Source organism: Ruditapes philippinarum, unplaced genomic scaffold (genome assembly GCF_026571515.1).
Source record: "Ruditapes philippinarum isolate M1 unplaced genomic scaffold, ASM2657151v2 ctg3183_1_1_1_1, whole genome shotgun sequence".
NCBI classification, from domain to species: domain Eukaryota; kingdom Metazoa; phylum Mollusca; class Bivalvia; order Venerida; family Veneridae; genus Ruditapes; species Ruditapes philippinarum.
In genome coordinates, this window is record NW_026856612.1 from 27,022 (window position 1) to 50,152 (window position 23,131).

Genomic DNA, 23,131 nt, shown 5'->3' on the forward strand with positions numbered 1-23,131 from the left:
GAAAAGATCAGGATCAGGATCAAGTGATCCTGATATTTTATTTTCATTGTTTAATGTTTACTAAAATTATTTGTGTTTTTGTTGAATTAATATTGTAAATATTCAAAAATGTAAAAATATGCTGATTTGCAAAGAAAACAAACTTTTTTGGGATATTGAAATCAACAAATAATAAAACAAATACAAAATATATTTGGATCAAAATAAGGATCAATTTTAGGATCAGGATCAATATTTGGATCAACTGTAAAATGCCCAATCTTTGCAAAATTAACAATTAATTTATTCTAGAAAAATTTCATATACATGCTTATTTTAAGTTCAGTTTTTTATCAAATTAATATTTAGATATTTAATCTATGAGGATAAAACAATGAAGAATATTTAGGGTTTTTAAATTTGATCCTGATCTTTGATCCTGCTCTTTAAAATCTTTGTGAACACGGGGGCCAGGGCTTTTATTTGAACAAACTTGCATAGACACTCACTAGAAGATGATTTCATGCCAAATATCTTAAGCTCTACCTCTTTGGGTTTTTTTAAAAGAAGATACTTTTAAGTTTTTCTTATCGGTTGTCATTGGCAACCAGAGTTCTGCATGGAATTAAATTCCTTTGAACAATTTTTAAGGTGAACCACATCAAGGAACATTCCTGTGAAGTTTGGATGAAATTGGCTCACGGTTTAATGAGGAGATGTCATTTAAAGTAAAAGTTTACGGACGACGGACGGACGCCGGACGGACGGACGCCGGACGAAAAGCGATCACAAAAGCTCACCCTGTCACTTTGTGACAGGTGAGCTAAAAATTGAATTATATGAAAGAATAAAACAAATTATGTTACTTTCTAATGAAAGCATCGCGCATTTGATTCAGGATCATGTGTTCCTATCAGTTTTTTTTGTTTTTTAAGCGAACAGCTGGTTTCAAATAATTTCACATTCAGTGCTACTTCCTTCAGGCGTTAAGCGCCTGACATATTCTAAAATCACAGTTTTAATGTAAACAAACTCTTGTTTTTGACCTTTTTTCTGTTTCTAAGAAAGAAAATACAGTTTTCATTTCTGGGGCATAATGTGTCTAACTCTTTAAAGATATCAGACATGAAGCAAAAATGAATTGGTGTTATGTAACAATAATATAAATATCTCACTGGTCACACTACAATAGTCTATAAATCTCCACCTCTCCTGACAACCGACACACCCACAAAATGTCCTCATACATTTCAATTGCAGTGATTAAAATTTTGTCTTTACATTCTCGACATTTCGGCGGGGTGTTTAATTTCTTACAACTGTCACAAATGTTTGTACCTTCTTTTATTTCCGGGAAGAGAGTCTGAATCAAATGCCCATCAGGAGATAGCCTGACTATGGAACCGTTAGTTTTATTAAAGACCAGAATGCACCCAGTATGATCAAAAATAACTTCTTGGTTAATGAATTCCTCCGAAACTTCACCAACATATTCGGAAACCTTTTGTCCTTTCCGGTTAAAAACAATGATTTTATTGCGAAATGTACTTATGCATATCAAATCAGATTTCTTGTCGACGGAAATGCTAAAAATATCTTTGTTCTCAGCATAAAACGTATCTACGACCGGAGACATAAACAAACTGGCCATCCAATTTCTCGGCCATTTCACTGAACATATTCCTTCGGAAAAATCTCCAAACAAAACCATCCTCCTTCCTGAAGACTCGATTAAATAAGCAAGTTTAGGTCAGACACTCATATTGATATTTCCATAGACTTACATTATAAGAAATGGTCCCTGATCCTACCTTAAAATTGAGTTTTCATGCTAAAGAGGTAATTTTTCTAGCAGAATGAAATGCCTGACACATAAAAATGTTCCTGTTATATAGGGGTAGCCAACCAAATTTTTTGCAAAATGACTTCAAAGAGGATTACCCCCCATTTCATTGAAATTTTCTGCTGATCACAGGACTGACATACACTTTTTATAAATGCAAATATCCAAGTCAAAATTATCACAGAGACTCATGAAATATTTCATTTTCTTCAGAAAACAATGTAGTGTTACTTTTTTAAATTAGTTTTTATACTTAAAAATAACCCCACATTCATCCAATCACCTCATGTATAAATTGACTCATACGGTTTTCCCTGCACTTTTTTTCAGCCAATCGCTGCCGTGTTACAATGCGTTACCCTGACCTAAAGGGAATATTAAATGTTTAGTATTCTAATATCTAATAATAAATGAAGTTGCATGTACAATTACCAATTATATGGATGCATTTTCACCACTCTTAAGTCATTTAAAACTTTGAAGGTCCCTTTTTCCTAACAGGCGCCACTATGTCGCATTCCGGATATTCTGAAAAAGAATGTTAGCATGTGATTTTCATAAATAATTCATTATTCTGAAAGTCAATTTTGTAACAACTTCCATAAAATCACTCAGAGATAGCAAAACTTACACTTGTTTTTCATTACAGAAGTGGCTTCCAAAATACTAATTTTCTAACCAACAAAAGGATGTAGCAAGGGAGCAATTTTATCACCCCACCCATAACAAAAATAAGTGATTTTTCACCCAAATTTCAACATTTTTATTACCAATAGACTTCCTGAATGAAAGATTTAGCTTAGCAAACATACTTAATAACTACTGTATAGTGACCTGACTATGGATGACATATTATTTGTACCACACATTAGCAAACATTTTGGGTTTAACTCTAGGTATTTTATTAAACTGCCCCTGCTGTATTTTTTTTACTCCAAATATTTTGCTTATATAGTCTTAAATACAAGCCAAAATGTCAATAAAATGCCAAAAATCTTTATATATATTTTGTCTCTCTCTCCACATGGATATTAAAAAATGCAATATATGGAAAAACCAAGTTCAAACTGGACTTAACAGCACAGTAATAGCCTAAAATCTGACTTTTACACCCATTTTTTTGGCCATTTTTTGCATTCATTTGGAGCCAAATATTGACAATTGAAACCTTCTTTCAGGTGTTTTTACCATGTAAATCACCTCTTCAGACCAAAATGTACTTGGAATGGATAGTATTGTGTATTTTCTTCTCAATTAGGTAGCCAGAAACTAGAATTTATGCACTTATCTAAGTTTCTCAATTAAATAAAGGGAGGTAATTCACTGAAGTTGTGCATAATAACACCCTTTGTTGTACATTTATCTACCAGAATTAGTGCTTTTTCTGTTTATAGACACATCAGAGACACTAAAGCTGTGTTATAATTGTGCCTAATATGATTTTGTGAAAAGTAGATCAAACTTTTACTTATCAATAAAACATTTCTACAAAATAATTCTACCTTGGCCATTATTGATGCTCATTCAATTATGCATTTAAATAGTTCAATAAAGTCTAAAAAACTATGGCATTATTACATTGTGAGTGTGTAAATATGTATTACCAAATAAGAAAACAATAAATTCTAATCACTATTTTGCATCTTAACCACATAATAAGAAGGCTATTCAGAGGCTACCTAATTTTTTTAATTATGCTACAGTTTTTCAATTGGATTTCAATTTCTTAAGTATGTATTGATATTCATTTGCCCTGAAACCAAGTAAATTTTAAGACAGAATCCTTAAAATGCTATTTATTTGAAGCTTTTATGCTAAAATCTATGCCTGTAAATGAAACACAAAACATTCTTATATGGGAAAAAGACATAGAAGCAATTTTTTTTGTACATTCTTACTTTTATTATATGAGCAAAATGGAAAATATTTAAGTGCCGAGCGAAGAAATGTCCGCCCCTAAAATTAGTCGAAAAGTTTAACCGAACCAGCACCCCTAGACTATTTCTAGTATTAATCTATTAGTTTTTGAACTTGACAATATGCATTTGTATTGATTTATACCTGCAACACCCATCAAAAGTGGCCAATGTGCTTACATCAGGTCCTGTCAAGTTATACATAAGTCTTCAAACCTGGCATGTGTATATCCAATGTACAGCATTTCTTTGAAATCTGAAAAATATTTTTAATGACCAAGGTCAACATTATTCATCATCAACATATCACCAATTAATTATCACTCAAATTCACTGTTTAAAGAAAACACAAACCATTATTAACTTTTAAGTAACAATAATACTCTTCTTCATATGTAAACAATGCTTGTAGATTGACCCCTTGACACATTATCTGCTGTAAACACAAACAGTTGCATTGAAATAATGAAATTTTATACCTAGACAGGCTGTATACATCCATTCTTCCAAAATATCAGCTTTTCGTGGCGTATCAATGAAGACAAAGTAAAACAAATGAATTATGACAGTTCCAATTTCCCTCTCTTTAGGTCAGACACTCATATTGATATTTCCATAGACTTACATTATAAGAAATGGTCCCTGATCCTACCTTAAAATTGAGTTTTCATGCTAAAGAGGTAATTTTTCTAGCAGAATGAAATGCCTGACACATAAAAATGTTCCTGTTATATAGGGGTAGCCAACCAAATTTTTTTGCAAAATGACTTCAAAGAGGATTACCCCCCATTTCATTGAAATTTTCTGCTGATCACAGGACTGACATACACTTTTTATAAATGCAAATATCCAAGTCAAAATTATCACAGAGACTCATGAAATATTTCATTTTCTTCAGAAAACAATGTAGTGTTACTTTTTAAATTAGTTTTTATACTTAAAAATACCCCACATTCATCCAATCACCTCATGTATAAATTGACTCATACGGTTTTCCCTGCACTTTTTTTCAGCCAATCGCTGGCCGTGTTACAATGCGTTACCCTGACCTCCAATAATATCATAAGACTTAGTACTACTTGGCGGAAATTGTAAAACCGTCGACACAGTCCCAGTTTTGTCGATGTGTTGTATACTTCTTTTCTCTCGTTCAGATGTTAAAATAAAGCAATTTCCGGAATCGTCGGCAGTAATCGTATGTCCCTCTAAACATCTTGCCTGCTTTGCTTCAACCATACTGATAAGTCCACTCTTTTCTCTAATTTTCTTCAGTTCCTTATAAGCATAGCCCGTTTGGTGGATATGACCGTCTGTATCTATGAGAACAACCACCGGCCAAGTTATTTCCATAGCCCATGCTCGGTTTTCACTTACTGGAGCGATTCCGAATGCTCGGACATTATCTGGCATAACAAACGATTTAAGTAAATTTGGTGTCACTGGTGCAAATACTCTACCAGTTGCCATTTCACTGCAGTGATTTTGTTTCCTTGGGTCGATAAAATTCTGTTGAAGCAACTTGTACGCTCATTCAGCAGTAACTATTTCAATACAATGATTTATATGTCTGATTATCCAATATTCATTAAGTCCACCAAATATTATAATAAGCTACATCCGTGTCATCGGTAAAAACCGATTTCTGATTCATAACACTGATTTTTCATAATCCGACGTACACATTTTTAACTGCATTATTATCTCTCAATTTCAACTTCGTATTATCCGTATCTCTCCCGGTTATATTCCCATTGATTTATAGATGCGTATCGATTACACGTGAACTAAATTGTATTTTACATAAGCAGCGTCTACACATATGCATATCAATAGTTTATGCATAATACACACTCATTGTCACATATTGCATATTAGAAAAGCACATTTAAACAAAATAGGTTAAGTAAATTGTTTTTTTTTTACACTTAGCAAAGGTTAAAACATACAGTTTGTAAAATATGTTATACCTGAGTGATCGGCATAAATGCGTAATAAAACGCAGCTGTACTAGTAGCTTTCATAAATGAAAAAAGTCAGGCACGTAGCGTTCCGGGTATTATACCGGCCTTGTTGCGGATCGTAAAATGCATGTAGATCTGTTTTAATTTGAAAATTTATTAATAATCCGCGTGTTGTCTTTATAGGCTCACGCAGATGATCTACATCTTTAATTATCAGAAATTCATAGACTAAATGACACTCTTCATGCAATGATACATATAAAGGGGGAGCACTCTGATGAACAAGTTATTTTCATTAGAATTGAGTATTTGACAATTCAATTATAGTTTATAATATGTTTATTTGATTGAGTATTATTTGTTACAAATAATAAGTTATTTTCATCATCTTTAAAAGGGCAAAACAAAAATTATACATTCATTTCGATTTAACTGCCGTTCAGTCGGGCAATTCTTACAACAACTTAGCGCGGAAACTTCGTCCATGAAATGACAGCTTTATTTCATTTTTTAGTAGATCTACATATGTAATCAATTCTCCAACATGTTGTACGAAGGTTTTGAAATTTGGTGAAAAAAAAACCAAAACAAAAACAACTAAAACGTCGGAGTTATGAAAAAAACAACAAGAATAGAGATCAACCACAGGCAATCGGTGCGTGGCTTGGATAGTATACATGTACATGACCACGCCCACTTACTTTTTTATAAATTTTTTTTTTTTTCACTAATAAAATATTTTTTTATTCAAAATATTTTTAAAAATATCTTATTTTCAATAAATCAACAAAGAAAATTTGTTTTTAAAAAATTTCATCCATATATACTATTAATATAGTAAAGGTAGAAAGGTTCGCCAGCGGACCTACCACCAGGCCTTATGTTACCTCCCAGATCTTTGTTAATTGTCAACCAATTTTCACCAAATAAAGTGCAATCTACGCAGAAATGATTTTTCTTTCGAAAAATGTACAATATTAGAACAGTTGGTACGACAAAAGATGGAATTTTAAAGCAAAAATGCACTTTTTGTCTAGGTCGGCCATCGCATGACCGAGCCGAAAGTAGACGATTTTGAACATAAATCGATCTTTTTCTTAATAACAAACTAATGTCAGTGCATGCAAACAGTTGAAATAGAAAAGGCAGCTATAAAACTATCGCTTACCGGTCCAAAGTTAATCCAAAACGTCTGCAGGTACGCACTTTCAGTAGTTATTTGCACTAACTTTTTAAATTTCCCGACATTGTACATGTATACAAATTCTGATCCGGATATTCAAGGTACGCATGCTCGGTTCCCGCTGGTACCCAGCTTCGCCCAATTTTTATTATGCGAAAAGGGTACGCATCAGATACATCCGGGTCAGCATTTGTATACATGTAATGTCAGGGAATTTAAAAAGTTAGTGCAAATAACTACCGAAAGTGCGTACCTACAGACGTTTTGGATTAACTTTGGACCGGTAAGCGATAGTATTATAGCTGCCCTTTCTGTTTCAACTGTTTGCATGCACTGACATTAGTTTGTTATTAAGAAAAAGATCGATTTATGTTCAAAATCGTCTACTTTCGGCTCGGTCATGCGATGGCCGACCTAGACAAAAAGTGCATTTTTGCTTTAAAATTCCATCTTTTGTCGTACCAACTGTTCTAATATTGTACATTTTTCGAAAGAAAAATCATTTCTGCGTAGATTGCACTTTATTTGGTGAAAATTGGTTGACAATTAACAAAGATCTGGGAGGTAACATAAGGCCTGGTGGTAGGTCCGCTGGCGAACCTTTCTACCTTTACTATATTAATAGTATATATGGATGAAATTTTTTAAAAACAAATTTTCTTTGTTGATTTATTGAAAATAAGATATTTTAAAAATATTTTGAATAAAAAAATATTTTATTAGTGAAAAAAAAAAAATTTATAAAAAAGTAAGTGGGCGTGGTCATGTACATGTATACTATCCAAGCCACGCACCGATTGCCTGTGAGATCAACAAGGTAAAGGCAACGTTCACAGGACGCGGCCCCCGACACACTCTACCTCGGATACAAGGGCGAAAGGAGTGGGACATGCAATGGGAAATAATATCAACTAAAACAGGCCCATAAGGCAATTAAAGGGATAAGGGCTGTAAGGGTGAAAAGGTGGGGGGGGGGGTTAAAATTGGGCGAGGGGGGGGGGTGAGAAAATACTTACCGTCAACGACAATCCAACAAGACAGACATCACAAAACATGTAAACATGAAGTTCATATTTTCATATTTTGATGAGTGGTGAAAAATGTGCGGCGAGTAGTGGTGGTGGTGTGTGTGGGCGGGGTGGGGGGGTGGGGTCGGGTCGACCAACAAATTACCACTGGACCAAGGGTATGATCCAAGAACGGACTACATTTTCATTCGATATGAAATAATGGCTATATGCAATGGCGTTGAACGAGCCTATTTATAGATGGTATTTGAACAAACATGTATTATATTCAGCTAAAATTTGCTAATAACTGGCCGATTGGAGTTGTACTTTCAGAAACCCACGGTAGATTCTTTCCAAACTGAATGATAATATCTAAATTGAAAAAACAAATACGATGGGAAATATGTCGTGTAGAAACTTATTCTCTTGTTTTTGAAAAGTAGTTGACGTTGGACCAAACACAGACCCTTAAAACAATGGAAACACAACCATAATTAAATAACTTTATTACAAAAGAAATAACGCAAATAAAATAACATATAAAATAATTTAAATGACATAAATAGATAAATTAGCAATGAAAGAATGTAAAATAAAATAACAGCATATCTTAACATGACAGCGCATCATTCATATTTAAATTCACAAAATAAATATTATGCATCATATACATGTAGCAAAGCAATAAGTATACATGTAGTAGCAACATCTTACTCGGACGATTTGTAACTTGGTCGTGTCGTTATCTGCGTCTCTGATGACCTTGAAAAATTCGTCTCATATTTTTCTCTAAATAAGTTCAACACTTTTCTAGTACACAGGAAACTTATCGCAATAAATAATCCTTGAAGAGTATTACAAATGATAAATAAATACCACAATATGGTATTGTTCGTGAAGTTGGCAAGAAAAGCAAAGGCCCACGTCAGACCCATCACAATCGACAATCTTAAGTTAATAATAAAAGTACTAGCCGATGTACCTTTGCGCGCAAACGTTCCTTGCGTTCTTGCTCGTGTAATGTGATAGGCCGTAAAACCAAATGAAATAAAATCAAACACTTTGAATATTGCTAAAGGCCCCGCGAAAAACAGTAGTAATGCGTTTCTTGAAGTTATCCAACATATCCCATTTCCATAATTAGGAACAAACGAATTTGTCGATTTTCCATCAAAATCCACGAAATTAAGAATATCCGCAACTGCTACTATTATTAAAGGCAAACACCAGGCGTAAAGACTGTAATAAATGAACCTTCTCGTTTTGGATGACTGATGCCGGACCGAGACAAACTTATGGGAAAATGTCACCCAAAGATCGAATGCAATGACGTTCATCCAGCAAAATGAGCTTAGGAAGAAATAGTGCATTAGAATTGCGAATGTCACACACAAATAGTGCAATGACACGACCTCTGACGCGACGAGGAATAACACTTGCGACACCGCTAATGTAATGGTTAGGCACATGACATTTTTCCCCGGCGTGTTGAGTAGTTGCTGCGGAAACATGATGTAAACAGCAAGTGTGACCAAAGACGCTGTTATTGACAATACTAATCCAATAAATGAAACATAGCTTTCTACTGGACTATACGGATACAAATTTCTAACTTTAGAAGCGTTATTTCTCGCGCTTATATTAAGTCTTTCCAAGCATACGAAAACATCTGTGCCATTTTTCCAGTATTCGGTGTCATTAAATGTGATATCGCGAAAAGTGATTACTTTTGTGTCGTTTGAAAATTTTAATTCACTGTCCTCTATAATAGTAAGTGTGCAATTTTCTGTAGTATTAAACATTGTCCTGTTGTTCATAATTCCAACAAGTTCCTGGGCAACTGGATCACATTTCCCATTAAGAGGTACAGTATAAGGCGGGCAAAATATTTCTCTGCACGACTTTGAAAATGGGTCATAAATTTCATTATCGTTGCATTCGTTAAACGGCGTTCTTTCTTCATTTTTTATTTCCCATTTTGAGTTAAAGTCAACAATCATCCGAAAGCTATAGACCAAGGTTGGTTGCATTCTTTCAATAGCAAAGAAACGTTGCGGTTGACAATACATGTTCAAAGTAATCTCGCCATTACACATGGCGCAGTATTTATTTTTATAAACATCTCCTTTGTCTGTGTATGTAGTTGAATAAAAACCATTCACACACTTTTCGTGAATCTTCTTATCATTAAATGATGGTTTACATGTTGATACTATATTCGTATTTGTTTCACAAGTCCGAATTGTTGCAGACGTGTTTGGCAATTGAAAAGATATTTCACAGTCCTTTAGGTCAGATATATCAACCAAACTACTATCTTCCACACATTTCACGTCCGCTTTGAGAAATTCATATTTAAAGACATTATTGCAATGTGCGCAGTGCCTGTTTTTGTACAAAATTCCCGCCATAGTTTGGTCAGAAACTGGAATTTGTGAATATATATCATCACTGTCAGGCTCGCTTTCACAAAGCCTTCTAGTAACGTCATCATTCCAAATTGGCAGACATTTTGAAACAATCACCAAACCGTCTCCGTAGCTAGAAATTCCTTTTACGTGCGTGCATGTTAATTGATCAGAATCTAATTTAAGATCTTGCAAAGCTTCCGCATCTTCACAACAATCTTTCAGGACACTGCATAACGAATCACAGTAGCATGATTTGGACGGTATAGTTGAGTTACATCTGCTTTTTATTTTACAAAATTCAGTACCGATACTATTGTATCTTTTTCTAAGATCAACTGTAGGTATACCGCTTATAGGTGGCACTTTTTCGTCATTAATTATCAATGGTGGTTGTACAGTAATATTAAAAGTCTTGTTATCTTGACCGACATCTTTACCATTATCTTCTAATACTTTCACATGAGTTATGTTACTTTCCACAGGTTTCAAAACGTTATTATCATTAGCTTGATTAATTGGCACGTTGTTATTTCCATTAATGATATTTTCTACATCGTTTATATGTGTAGCATTAGTTACGACAGGTGAGACGCCATCTATGTCTTTACTTTGATTGATCGGTTTTGTAGTATTTATAAAACTTACTGCAGCAATAATTGATCCATTTTCATTAGATTTATTAGCATTTACTGAATTTTCCGCATTAAATTTTGTTATTCTAGTAGGTGTAACATCATTACTATTGTCTTTTATCTGGTTAGCTTGTCCTATTGTATCTTGCGCTCTACTTATTGACATTTTAAGCGTGGTACCTTTGTTTATCATTGAACCATTATTCACATTTCTAGAACTATTTATATGAGCAGGTAAAATATCTTTTGTATCAACACTTTGATTCACCGGCGCTAAAAAGTTTGTTTCACTTACTAAAGTCTTTTGTTTTCCCTTTTCACTAGATTCACGTTCCCGCAAGACATCAACACTAGCACGATTTGTATCATTTATGAAGACAGGTAACAGTTTTCCTGCCGTTTCATCTTTGTTAACATGCTTGATTGTTTCATTTCTTACACTTATAGCGGACACTGGGTTTGTTTTATCACTGGATTTATTAGGTACATTTACATTTTCAGCTGCAACACTTACGCTATTGGGAATCACATGTTTAATTTCCTTTACATCTGTCATCTGGTTGAGAGGTTTTATAGCGTCTTGTATTTTGCTTATTGCTGATATAGGAGTAGGTCTATCATTAGATATACTATTACTGAAACCATGTTGACTTTCTAGTGTTATTTCATTTACTGCAATAGGTTTCAGCCTATTTATATCTTTACTTTGGTCAACTGGTTCCATTAAATCAGTCATTTTCCTAACACCTTCCCCTGATGACTTAACATTTGCAGTTTTGTTTTTAAAAGTCTCATTTCTAACCTCAACACGAGTTACTAAAACTGGTTTTATAGTATTATCGTCTTTCTTTTTAGTTAGTTGTTTTATTACACCTAGTGTATCATTATCAACTGGTAAAATATCGTTTGTGTCTCTGCTTTGGTTTACTGCCATTGAAGAATTTGCTTTACTAACAAGAGATTTGAGGGTATCCTTTCCTTGATTTGCATCAACACTGGCGTGAGTTGTATCATTTATTACAACAGGTAAGAAGCTTCCAGCTTTATCATCTTTGTTAACATGTTTGACTGTCTCTTGTCGTACACTTATTGCGGACACCGGTTTTGCGTTATCAGTAGATTCATTCGCAGTGTTCGCAGATTCAACATTTACACTTTTAGGAATCACAGGTTTAATATCTTTTACATCTGTGGCTTGGTTGAGATGTTTAATGGCGCCTTGTATTTTGCTTATTGCTGATAAAGGAGTGTCTCTTTCATTAGATATACCATTTCTAATACCATGTTGAGTTTGTACTGTTTTTTCATTTACCACAATAGGTCTTAGTCTATTTATATCTTTACTTTGGTTAGTTGGTTCCAATGAATCAATCGACCTCTTAAGCCCATCTTCTGTAATTGCACCTTCCCAAGAATTGTTCGAGTTAACATCAGTTCGTACATCAACGCTTTTACTATTTACTATTACTGGTCCAATATCACTTGTATCTTTTCTTTGGGCCACCGGTTTTATGGCCTCTACTGAATTAGTAACTGACACTGCCTGTGTGCGGTTTTCTGTGCTACTTTTCGGATTACTTGCACTTCCTGTTCCGGTTCCGTGTATGTCAAAGGTTAGTGTAATCTCTGCACAAGTTCGTATATCCACATGTATAATAAATAGAACTGTTAATAATGTCGTTAATTGCTTTATTGACGTCTGCATGTTGACGGAGTTTTTTTAGTTCAAATGTTGATTGTACTTATCTGTTCCTTATTTACATAATTAAACTTTGAAAGAAAACATTAAAAAAATAAACAAACTTTTAAAAACACGTATTCTATCCTTGGAAACGATGACGTTCCATGCCGAGTGTTCTGTGAAATAATCATTCCGCAAAATTAATCCGAAAACTGATTAAATTGTGTGACACACTTTGTTTACTCGTACACATTACGTCGTCCATCATCAAATCGAAAACACCCCTCTGGTAGAAATATAACAGATTCTAATGAAAGTCAATTAATAACTTGCGTTTTTCAGGATGATTAATGAAAATTAACCAGTCCTTATTAGTATTCTCTGTTTACTATTGGCTGATTGAAACAAAATCACCAACCTGCTTTACGTATGGTTTTAATTAGTCATTAGTTAATTACATTCTTTACTAAACTCTACTCATACCTATGTATACCGATCATCATTAAAAACGAGGTCAAATCTTCATGAATACCGCTGACAAGTACATATATGAAGTTGTCGGGGATATAAGCTCATATACCGATGTTTAGATCATAAGTTCTAGCAAACGGACAATACTAAGGAGCTTTGCAGCCTTTCATAGAGCCCTCAGTCTGAAATCAGTCTTAAGACTGAGACAATTTTGCGTTTCAAAGAAAAAGTCCTAACTTATGATCTTATAATGTCTGAATAGCAATGCTGATGGACATTTACACATTACGAATACAAGGGTGGTCTGTCATTGTACTTCTTTACTTTTCTCTGGAGGATACATTTATGTATAGTCTCAATAATTTGACTGATAATATACTAGTAAATGTTTCTTCAAACGGTCTTAAGTGTTAGTCCTAAAATTTGTTTTATCTCCAAAGACTTAAGGAAAAACTTAGGACTTTCTCTGAAACGCAGCCTAAATTTTAATTTCATGCATGTCCGACTTTTAGGGACAAGTCATGGACAATAAACACGTGTTTTCTTTATGTATCATGTAATCCGTAGGCATGATATGGTTAAATTGTAGATTTATAAATACTGAAAGCAATACTGAAGTCTTTTTGATACATCAAATTATGTTTTACACAACACTAATAATAATGAAAATAGGTAAAATAGCAAAATGTTGAATAAATCTCTTACAAACAAAAACGTAGAAATGGTAATCATATATAAAACAAGTTTTAAACGTTTTAATAACGTAAATATTAACGTAACGTAACGTTTGACGTACAGTATACATACGTTATATGTCACGACATGACAAATATCTTCTCCCCTTCCTACGTTAAAATGACAGGTAAATGACCAGACTTGATCTACACTGACGCGTTAACTTAGCAAATACTTCATCGGCTGATACTGCATTTACATGTACATTTTTTTTGTTACATTTTTATAAACATTTTTTTGTGGTTGTCTGTTTAATTGTTTGTTTGTTTGTTTGTTTGTTTGCCTCGTTGTATTCACCAGTGTTTTGCAAATAACTATTTCCTTTAAATATGATAATAATTTCTACATAAAATCTAAAAATAATAATTATAGTTTTTGTATAATAACCCGTTATGTTATGTTGCCTGCGTTTAAAATTTGATTTTTTGAAATTTTTTCTGTGATAGGCAAAACTGAACCTCGAACCTCTTACAAAATTCAATTTTAATTAGTTTCGCCCATTGTTTTCACGTTTCTAGGGGAAGGGCCCATGCACGCATTCTCTTACATACGCCGCTTTTAATGGAATGGTATGAACATACATATCACATTGAAGGTTCTATCATCACCGCGGTATTAACACATATTCAGTTTTTTTAAATTCAAAATTACACGATTTCAAGTTAAAATGTTGGATTCTGCTTCAACCGGTGGCTAGAGGGCATGGTCACAAGCTTGCACATATCACTACCGTCCATGAAACCGAGTCTGTAACATTTAGAAAATTGCCACTTTTTGCGTTCTTTAAGAAATTTCCTTTTTATGATTACCACCGTAATGAAGATATCCAGTATAATGAAGATAACCGGTATAATAAAGTTAACTGGTATAATGAGGTTAACCGATATAATGATGTTAACCGATTTAATGAAGTTAACCGATATAATGAAGTTAACCGATATAGTGAAGTTAACCGGTATAGTGAAGTTAACCGGTATAATAAAGTTAACTGGTATAATGAGGTTAACCGATATAATGATGTTAACCGATATAATGAAGTTAACCGATATAATGAAGTTAACCGATATAGTGAAGTTAAACCGGTATAGTGAAGTTAACCGATATAATAAAGTTAAGTGGCTATAATGAGGTTAACCGATATTAAGTGATGTTAACCGATATAATGAAGTTAAACCGATATAATGAAGTTAACCGATATAATGAGGTTAAACCGATATAATGAAGTTAACTGATATAATGAGGTTAACCGATATAATGAAGTTAACCGATATAATGAAGTTAACCGATATAATGAGGTTAACCGATATAATGAAGTTAACCGATATAATGAGGTTAACCGATATAAAGGTTCCGTAAAAATGGGGGTTTACCGATTTTAAAAATTCCGATTAAAGAAATTCCGATTAAAAGGGTTAAACCCGGTATTAAAAGGTTCCGGGTATAAGAAGTTCGGGTTGGGGAAAGTTTAAACGGATTGAAATTTTTGGAAAACCCCGGGGGCTGATTGGGGAAAATTTCTATGGCAGCCCCAGGGTAAAAACGTGAGAGGAAAATTTTTTCCCGGGTACAAGGTTCTACCCCTGGTCTAAAAGAAAACTTTTTTTTTAATTTTCCTTAATTTTTCTCAAATTGGGGTTTTCTTTAAAAATTTGGAAACCAAAAGTGGGTTTTTTTTCTGTTTATTTCCCAAACAAAAGTGAAATTTTTTTTTTTGGGATAAATACGGGGCCTTTCTAAACATTTGGGGGTTTTTAAAACACCCCTTTCTTTTAGAATTTTATAAAATTAAAATCACCGGGGCTTTTTTGTGAAGAACACAACTTTGATTATAACAATTAGATTTACAGAAAATACTAGTGTGCAAAACCATTCAGAGTAAACATTATGTGGAACCATAAACATTATGTAGAAACCATGGCCTCAAAAAATTTCAACCCAACAATTAATTTTATTTCGCCTTTCATGAATTTTGCCACTTTTCGCATTTCTTCGTCTACTTTATCTCCAAAAATGAAACTTTCCGTGGCGTTAGTTGTGTACTTTGACGCCGGTGGATTCTTTCCGTAAACTTCTGCAACTTCCCGCGTCAAGCTCGCGGAATTTCCGCAACACAGTCCAATGTACTGTATCCCGGCCGCCTTTGCGTCTTCAGCGAACTGGCGAATGTCCACTCGAGTACAACGAACACAGTCTAAGTTGTCAGGGTAAACTAATTTGCCTATATATAAATAGATATATACATTTGTAATATGTAAGTATTGTTAGTTTTTTAATAACAAATTTGTTTAAATATTAAAAACAATTCAACCATTCACCACCGTGGAAGAAGAAGAAGAAAAGAAGAAACAATACAGAAAGAAGAATAAACTAACGACGAAAACAACAACAACATCAGAATGACAACTTGAGAACAACAGCAATAACAGCATGAGAAGAAGGAGAAGAAGAAGAAGAAGAAGAAGAAGAAGAAGAAAAAGAAAAAGAACAACAACAACAATAATAAATCAAACCCAACAAAACGGCTACACAACTAAGCCTCGTATCACGTCGCTTCACATCTATCTGACCAAGAACACACAACTTTTCCAGAAATTGATATATTATTTAAAAAAAATTCAGGCAGATCTCCAACAAAAATTTAAATAATAATCCATAATCAATATACAGACCTGTTTTCGGATCTGTAACTGAGAAAAAAGTTTTCTGTTTTCCTGTAGTTCTGTATGGCACTGGCAATGCTGCTATGGGACCCTGAATATTAAATAACGTTTGTATGATAAAAAACGCCATTAAATCAACTTAGTTATACGTGGCGAATAGCATTACATGTGTGAAATTAAAGGGTATGCTTTTCGTTAAAAGTCGGAGGAGAAAGCTTAAGTGCCGTAAATGGATGCAAAGTTGATTTGATTTGAACTGACGTAACTGTGAACTTTTTTAGTAAAAACATTTGGCAATATTTAAGGTCCGAGCTGAAAAAATAAAGACATGTACTGCCAGCATTCGGAGCAAAAATGGTCTTTTAAAGACTCGCTGTATGTTATATTTATATCGTCATAAAAATGTTACAAATGTACATCATTCTCACCTTGCAAGCGTTTTTTACTTCTCGAATAAGCGGCATCATGACGTCAGGACCACGTGAGCAATTTAAGCCAACCACCGACGCCCCTTGATCTTCCAGACGCTTGCATGCTTCGGGAATGGGAACTTCGTCAGTTGTTCTGTCCGGAAAATGGGCTGCAATCGTAATGACCGCAGGCAATCCTAATCAAAAGTAAAACATAAAATCACCAACAAGCTGTACTATATGAATATCAATAAGCATATTGTACGATAGATCTATTTAAATTATTTATAAAACGGAATACGTGCCACATGACTGTGTGTGAAATATAATAACGTCTTCGATCTTTTGATATTTCGTTTAGGTTCGGCAAACTTCGGGTTAATTTTCGTAACTTAACAATTTTTGGGCACCAAGTATTTAGGTTGAAGCTTTCCAAAAAATTCACTTCCCTTTTCCCTGAATCAAAGGGTGTTTTTTAGGGGGGTATCTTTTGCCCCGCCATACGAAATCAAAAAGTCTCTCCAAAAGATTAATTGCCCCCTCCTCCACCGCCCATTCCACTTGCTCCTATACATACATTTATTACATGTCTTAAAATTCATTAAGAAATAAACAAATAAAAAAAAAACAAACAAAAACACAAAACAAAACAAAACAAAAAAAAACTGGTTATGACAAACGCACCTCCTATGTACAAATTTATGAAATCACATGTTTGTATATGTTTACCCAATCGTAACTACTCGGTCCTTTCCGTCAAACTTCGGATAAGAATTATTATGAGCAATAGCCGAGATCGATGTTTTATCTTATTCTACATATTTATGGTCTTAAGTCCTAGTGTATTAAACAATGATCGTTTATAATCGGAAAATGATTGAAATTCAGCCAGAACAGGGAACATAGAAAAATGATTAAAGTATCCAAAATGGGCTACTATATTTTTTATGGTTTCAAATACATGTACATGTATATTGATTTTATATGCATCAAAAGAAGCCTAAATGTGTTAGGTTACAGATGTTAACATTAGAATAAGCTATTCCCAGCATAGATCTATTCGTTATGAGCAGCTATTTTTCAATAATACATTTAACAGACAGTAATAAAAATAATGATATTAAAAATGACAACGCGGTATCAGAATCAATTAAAATATTGAAATTGGTTTTATCTTTAATTAATTCAAATAGTAACAAATAATGAGTCGAAAGACAGAGACCCTCGTGACTATATAGCGTAAAAGAAGATGCTAACTGATTGATAATGAAATACATATATTCGCCGACACACTTACTTTAAACATATCATATATCCTTTGATGGTTATCCTCATCGTGTTCTTTATATAACGGAGTGTTAGAAAGACCTCCTGCCATCAGCTTATCGTATTTATCGGCCACCTTTCTTGCCAGACTTAAAGCTGTCCTATTCAACCTTTCTACATCCTTCTCTCGTCCACGTAGCTTCATCATCTCTCTATGTGCGTAGTACTTAAATGGAAGAATACACTTAATATAAATTAAAAGTAGGAAAATACTTAAGATAATACTTAAACTATATACATGTAATGACACTTACACACACTGTTCCTGGGCAGGATGTCAAACGATTTACCAGTACTAGTTCCTTCATTTTCAAAAAGAATCTTAAAACTTCTGTGCTTGCCAGTAAAGTGCGAATGGCCGTATAATGGATTTCATGATCAATAAAAACGTGGGAATCGAACCCAGGTGGCCCAATTCACAGTAAAATGTTCTACATTTGTAATTATTGAGCTAACAGGACGGTTCTTAACAAAATATAAAACATGTTCTTAATGTAAACTAATTAAACATTAGAAAGTATATACCTAAATATAAGGTTAAGCCTAAGTAAAACACAAATTATATAGGTTTATTATTTCAATACTAGTATCAGGAAATATTTTTATATAGAAAATCATTTGGACACCAGTTTGTGCTTAAAGTCAGTTCCCTTCAGTCAATGGAAAATTGGAAATAATGATCAGAAAATACACTGGGCACGCATGTTTGTGCATTCAGCTTTTAAACATTTACAACATAAATCTCAAAGAAAGCATTTTGACAGCAAATATTACTGTAAAGGCTTCCATAACGTCACTTCCTGCGAGAGCAAATTCCTCGTGTAACATTTCTACGGCTTCCGGTTTTTCCAATACGACTTCCGGTAAGAAGTTGCCGAATTGTAGGAAACCTCGTCGTTCTAACTCCCATAAATAACCTTCAGCAATTACCACAGATCCTCCATCTTTTAGCCTATCAAGCAACCCTAGGTGTCAAAATAAACAACTCAATTTAAAGGCACATAATGCTTCAGAAATCCTTTTAAAAATCTTTAGAAATGTCAAGCATGTATTTAATAATGTTCTAATAATCAATCAAACATGTAAGCTGTTTTATAACTGAAAGAAGTAGTGCTCTGAATGCGCAGCAATATGTCGAAAAGGTAGCAAAAAGTAAACAAAGTAGTATTTACTACATGTATTTAGACATACAAAATACTTATTCACTGTAATTATACCTAATGCTTACAGACCAAAAGAAGCACAAGAAGCAAAAGATAATTATTTCATGTGTATGGCAAATGAGTACTTTTTATGAAACTGTTACAAGATACAAAAAGTTTATGAGAAATAAATATAACATTAATCAGACATAATGGGCCTTTAAGATGGTCCTTATAATTTTCAATGACTGCCTCTCGAGCGTTAAACAAGGTAAGTTGACACGTCATATGACGCTAGATATAGTAGACACCAATTAAACAAAATGACGTCAAAATGCATAATTGCACAGATTGTTTTATCTAAACACTAAGACCGTTGAATTTGCATTGAAGTAGTTTAAAATATGTATATGAAAACTAATATGCAAAAGTCCTAGCAAATGTTATTTTTTAATCGGACACACCTTACAATTTCAAAACCTCATATTTTCATTAGAAATTTTATAGATTTTATTAGCAGTCTCTTAATCAAAGCTTTTATAATATAGGGTTAACGCACGTTTTTCCGTGTTATAACGTCTGCAGATTCCCCGAGGAACGGTTGGTGCCCGAGCCCGGTAGGGCGAGGGCTCCAACAGTTCCGAGGGACTCTGCAGACTTTATAACACGAAATAAACGTGCGTTGACGCTATTATAGCATAAAATTTTCAAACAGATTCGTGATGTATAGTTTATACAAAACACAATTACATTAAAGTCTTGTGCTTGGACGGTATTTATCCAATTCTATGTTTTACGTATGCGTTTCATTTTTCCGGGGCCAAAACTTGGAAAATTCTCGGAACCGAACGAAATTTTGAATTTCAATTGATTTAACAAAGCTTGGCCTTTGGAGATTTATTATCTCAAGAAAAAAAACGTTACATTACTCTACCCTCTACCCAAGACAAAACATGACCCTCAGAAATTCTTAGAATGATTTCAGATTGACGGTAGAAAAAAGATCATCGACATCAGAATCGGTTTTTTTTTCAAGCAAACAATTTTATAAAAAAATCAGGCACTAAGCATTATTCTCTCAAAGAAATATAAAGAGCATTTATAAACATTAACATAAATAAAAAACATTTTCTCATATTAATTTTGTGTTATCTAGTTTTGTAAGTTAATCGGAGTGTTAAACTGAATGACAGGTAGATTCTACTGTATTTGTTTACATTGACAACTGTCCGTTTCTTAGAAAGGGCGACAACCAAGATTAGCACCGATGTCTATACGCCGTTTTTCCGGCATAGGTTCTTGAAAATGCGACTGAGGCCCTCGAATCAATAAATTTCAATATAACAAGAGCGCATGACTCTTCGGCAAACAGGCCAAATCGTCAGTTTTTGTTTGTTTGTTTACTGGGCCCTGTATGTATTGCGCATAGGTGAAACCGGGCTATAACAAGAGCGCGTGACTATGTTAACACATGGTTTTGGTCCCGTTATAACATGGGCAAAAGAGGGAAAAATAGCCGATTTTATGCTATAATACTTAATACCTAATACTTATACATTCATACATTGAAATATATCGTAAATGTTACTTTATATGATTAAATAAAACAAAAGGCGGTTTCTTATACTCTTACCCTGTTTTGCGGCCGGTATCACCGTGCTTGTACTGAAGCACCTACTCGACCATAACCACTTTGATACACCAAACAATCTTGTTAATGCTACAATTATATCAAAATAGTGAAGTACTTAAAAGGATATAAAAGCAGACATTTATTTTACAATATTGTAATAAAGAATTCAGATAATTTTAGATGCTTTATCTATACTGAGTACATGTAGAATAATGCATTAAATGTAAACAAAAGTAGTATTTTGACTTCCACACTCAGCTATAATATTATTGCAAATAAGTTACTTTTGGCACCAATAACTCAAAGCTTTTTTTTAAAATGAATATATACATTTTAAGGCTTAATGAACCTTTAAGAGTAGTTTTATCGGTCATTTCAAACTACATGTACTACATGATTTAAGCAACAATGTAACATCACGACTGTGATCTTATCATCGGGCCCATGAAATGCTATCTCATAAATTCCCCGTCATGGAAAATAAATCAACATTTTTGCAGCACTCAACCATTTTTAAATGTAATTAAAAACTTTTAACAAGAAAAGGCATGCGTATATGGTAAAAGTAGGGTTACAATGTGGCGGGTAGTAAAATGTCACGAAAGATAACAGGGTCAAAATTCATGACATTATCGCATTTGTCCCATAGTATAGCGATCAGAGATACTTCAATGTTTATTTAGAAAAAGTCCAGAATGACTAAATTAATATTTCATTATGTATACAGAAACCTCGCCTGGTGATGTTGAGGAAACCACATAAACATGTATATATATGTTCATGTATATGGAACGCCATGACTGTCTTATGTGATCAATGTTTTTGCTATCTTGAAATAAGGACATTCACAAGATAGCAAAAACATTGATCACATAAGACAGTCACGGCGTTCCATACATGTAAATCATCTCTATCAACATGAAATGCCTTTTGAGGTAAGATTTATCATGCACATGCATAATAAAGCATGTGTGCGTTCATGCACGTGCATTAAATATCAATTTACATCAAATTTGCAACTGTAATCTAAATATTGAAGTTAAAATGGGTAAAATATCAAATGTTTACCTTTCATTTTAGATGCACTCTTCCGTTATCTCTAAACACTACGGTAAACTGAAGTCTTTATAATATCAATTTCTATCAACGGCAGTTTATTATACACACAACGGCCGTTTATATGCAGTGAAATTAAAGCTGCATCTCGCCACATGAACAAAAAATCCGGAAAATCAACTTTGAGGAAAATTTAAATTTTAAATAAAAGGAAAACATTTACAGTAAAATGCTTACATGTATGATGCAAATAATTGACTGATTTTGCAGAATCATCACCATATTTTAACAGCGTGACTAACGCAGTAAGGGCTATTTTTGCATATTTTGACATTTATTTGGTAATTTGCTTGGACTGAACGTACCGTTTGCAATGTGTAAATAACTTTCTTTGTCACTTCACTTTTTAATACATTTTCAAAAGTTTCATGAAAATTGGCATAAATCTGTAGACGAGCTGAATCAAGGCGTAAATATTAGTTGCATTAATCCATTCTCTTTATAGTTGCATTTTTCAAGTTGAAGTGGCAGTTATTAAGTAAAATTGATTTTAGTGGTGTTTGAACCATACATTTTGAGGGAGTATACCGGTCAGATTCGAATGTATGAACCATAGAGCTAGCTCGGAAATCAGCTCTTCAATTTAAAGGGTCTACAAAAAACTTAAAATTGTGAAAAAAGAGGTACATATCTCCCAATTCGGTTTTCATTTACAGATTAAATGCCAAATGTCGAAGAATCTTCTGCAATCAGGTTTATTTTGAGTAAAAAATCCTAATTAAGCAGAAGTAACAATTTTTTTATCTGTCCTATTTAGGAGTATAAAAGTCATGATTTTAATACTCCTAAACGGAAAAAAACAAAGTTCTAATTTATATCTTAAAACTCTTTATTACGAGTAAACAGTTTTTAAGAAAATTAAGACTTTGTACCACAGAGATTTTCGACCATGCGACCACATACATGCATCGAGGACAAGAAAGGAAAGTGACCGTGCGACCACATACACGCATCACAGGATTCCCCTTCTCTTACGAGAAAGGGACAAAGAATTGTCCGCCTTTTTTTAATAAAAGGGCAGA

The 23,131-nt window shown here is 33.6% G+C and overlaps 2 protein-coding genes across 2 annotated transcripts; both read right to left on the reverse strand.

Annotated features, from left to right (window-relative positions):
- Window positions 1–8,390: 8,390 nt before the first annotated feature.
- LOC132747123 (uncharacterized) lies at window positions 8,391–13,254 on the reverse strand. The gene has a single exon (XM_060736437.1). The coding sequence runs from the start codon at window positions 12,638–12,640 to the stop codon at window positions 8,603–8,605; it is 4,038 nt and encodes a 1,345-aa protein (XP_060592420.1). The 5' UTR covers window positions 12,641–13,254; the 3' UTR covers window positions 8,391–8,602.
- Window positions 13,255–15,723: 2,469 nt separating this feature from the next.
- Window positions 15,724–22,068, reverse strand: LOC132747134 (betaine--homocysteine S-methyltransferase 1-like). Its single transcript, XM_060736454.1, has 8 exons — window positions 22,062–22,068; window positions 20,994–21,107; window positions 18,993–19,183; window positions 18,190–18,384; window positions 17,387–17,459; window positions 16,911–17,089; window positions 16,492–16,573; window positions 15,724–16,040 (listed from the first exon to the last, which is right to left on the reverse strand). Exons 1-8 carry the CDS (start codon window positions 22,066–22,068, stop codon window positions 15,724–15,726), a joined length of 1,158 nt encoding a protein of 385 aa, XP_060592437.1.
- Window positions 22,069–23,131: the final 1,063 nt, after the last annotated feature.

Bases quoted from the DNA above. Each gene is read 5' to 3' on its own strand.
- LOC132747123 (XM_060736437.1), bottom strand. From the start codon at position 12,640: ATGCAGACGTCAATAAAGCAATTAACGACATTATTAACAGTTCTATTT.
- LOC132747134 (XM_060736454.1), bottom strand. The intron at 17,090-17,386 runs GCAAAAGATACC...ACTTTTGATTAG, and splicing joins TTTTGATTTCGTATGGCGGG to GATTGCCTGCGGTCATTACG. The intron at 16,041-16,491 runs GTCTGTATATTG...ATTTATATATAG, and splicing joins AGTTACAGATCCGAAAACAG to GCAAATTAGTTTACCCTGAC.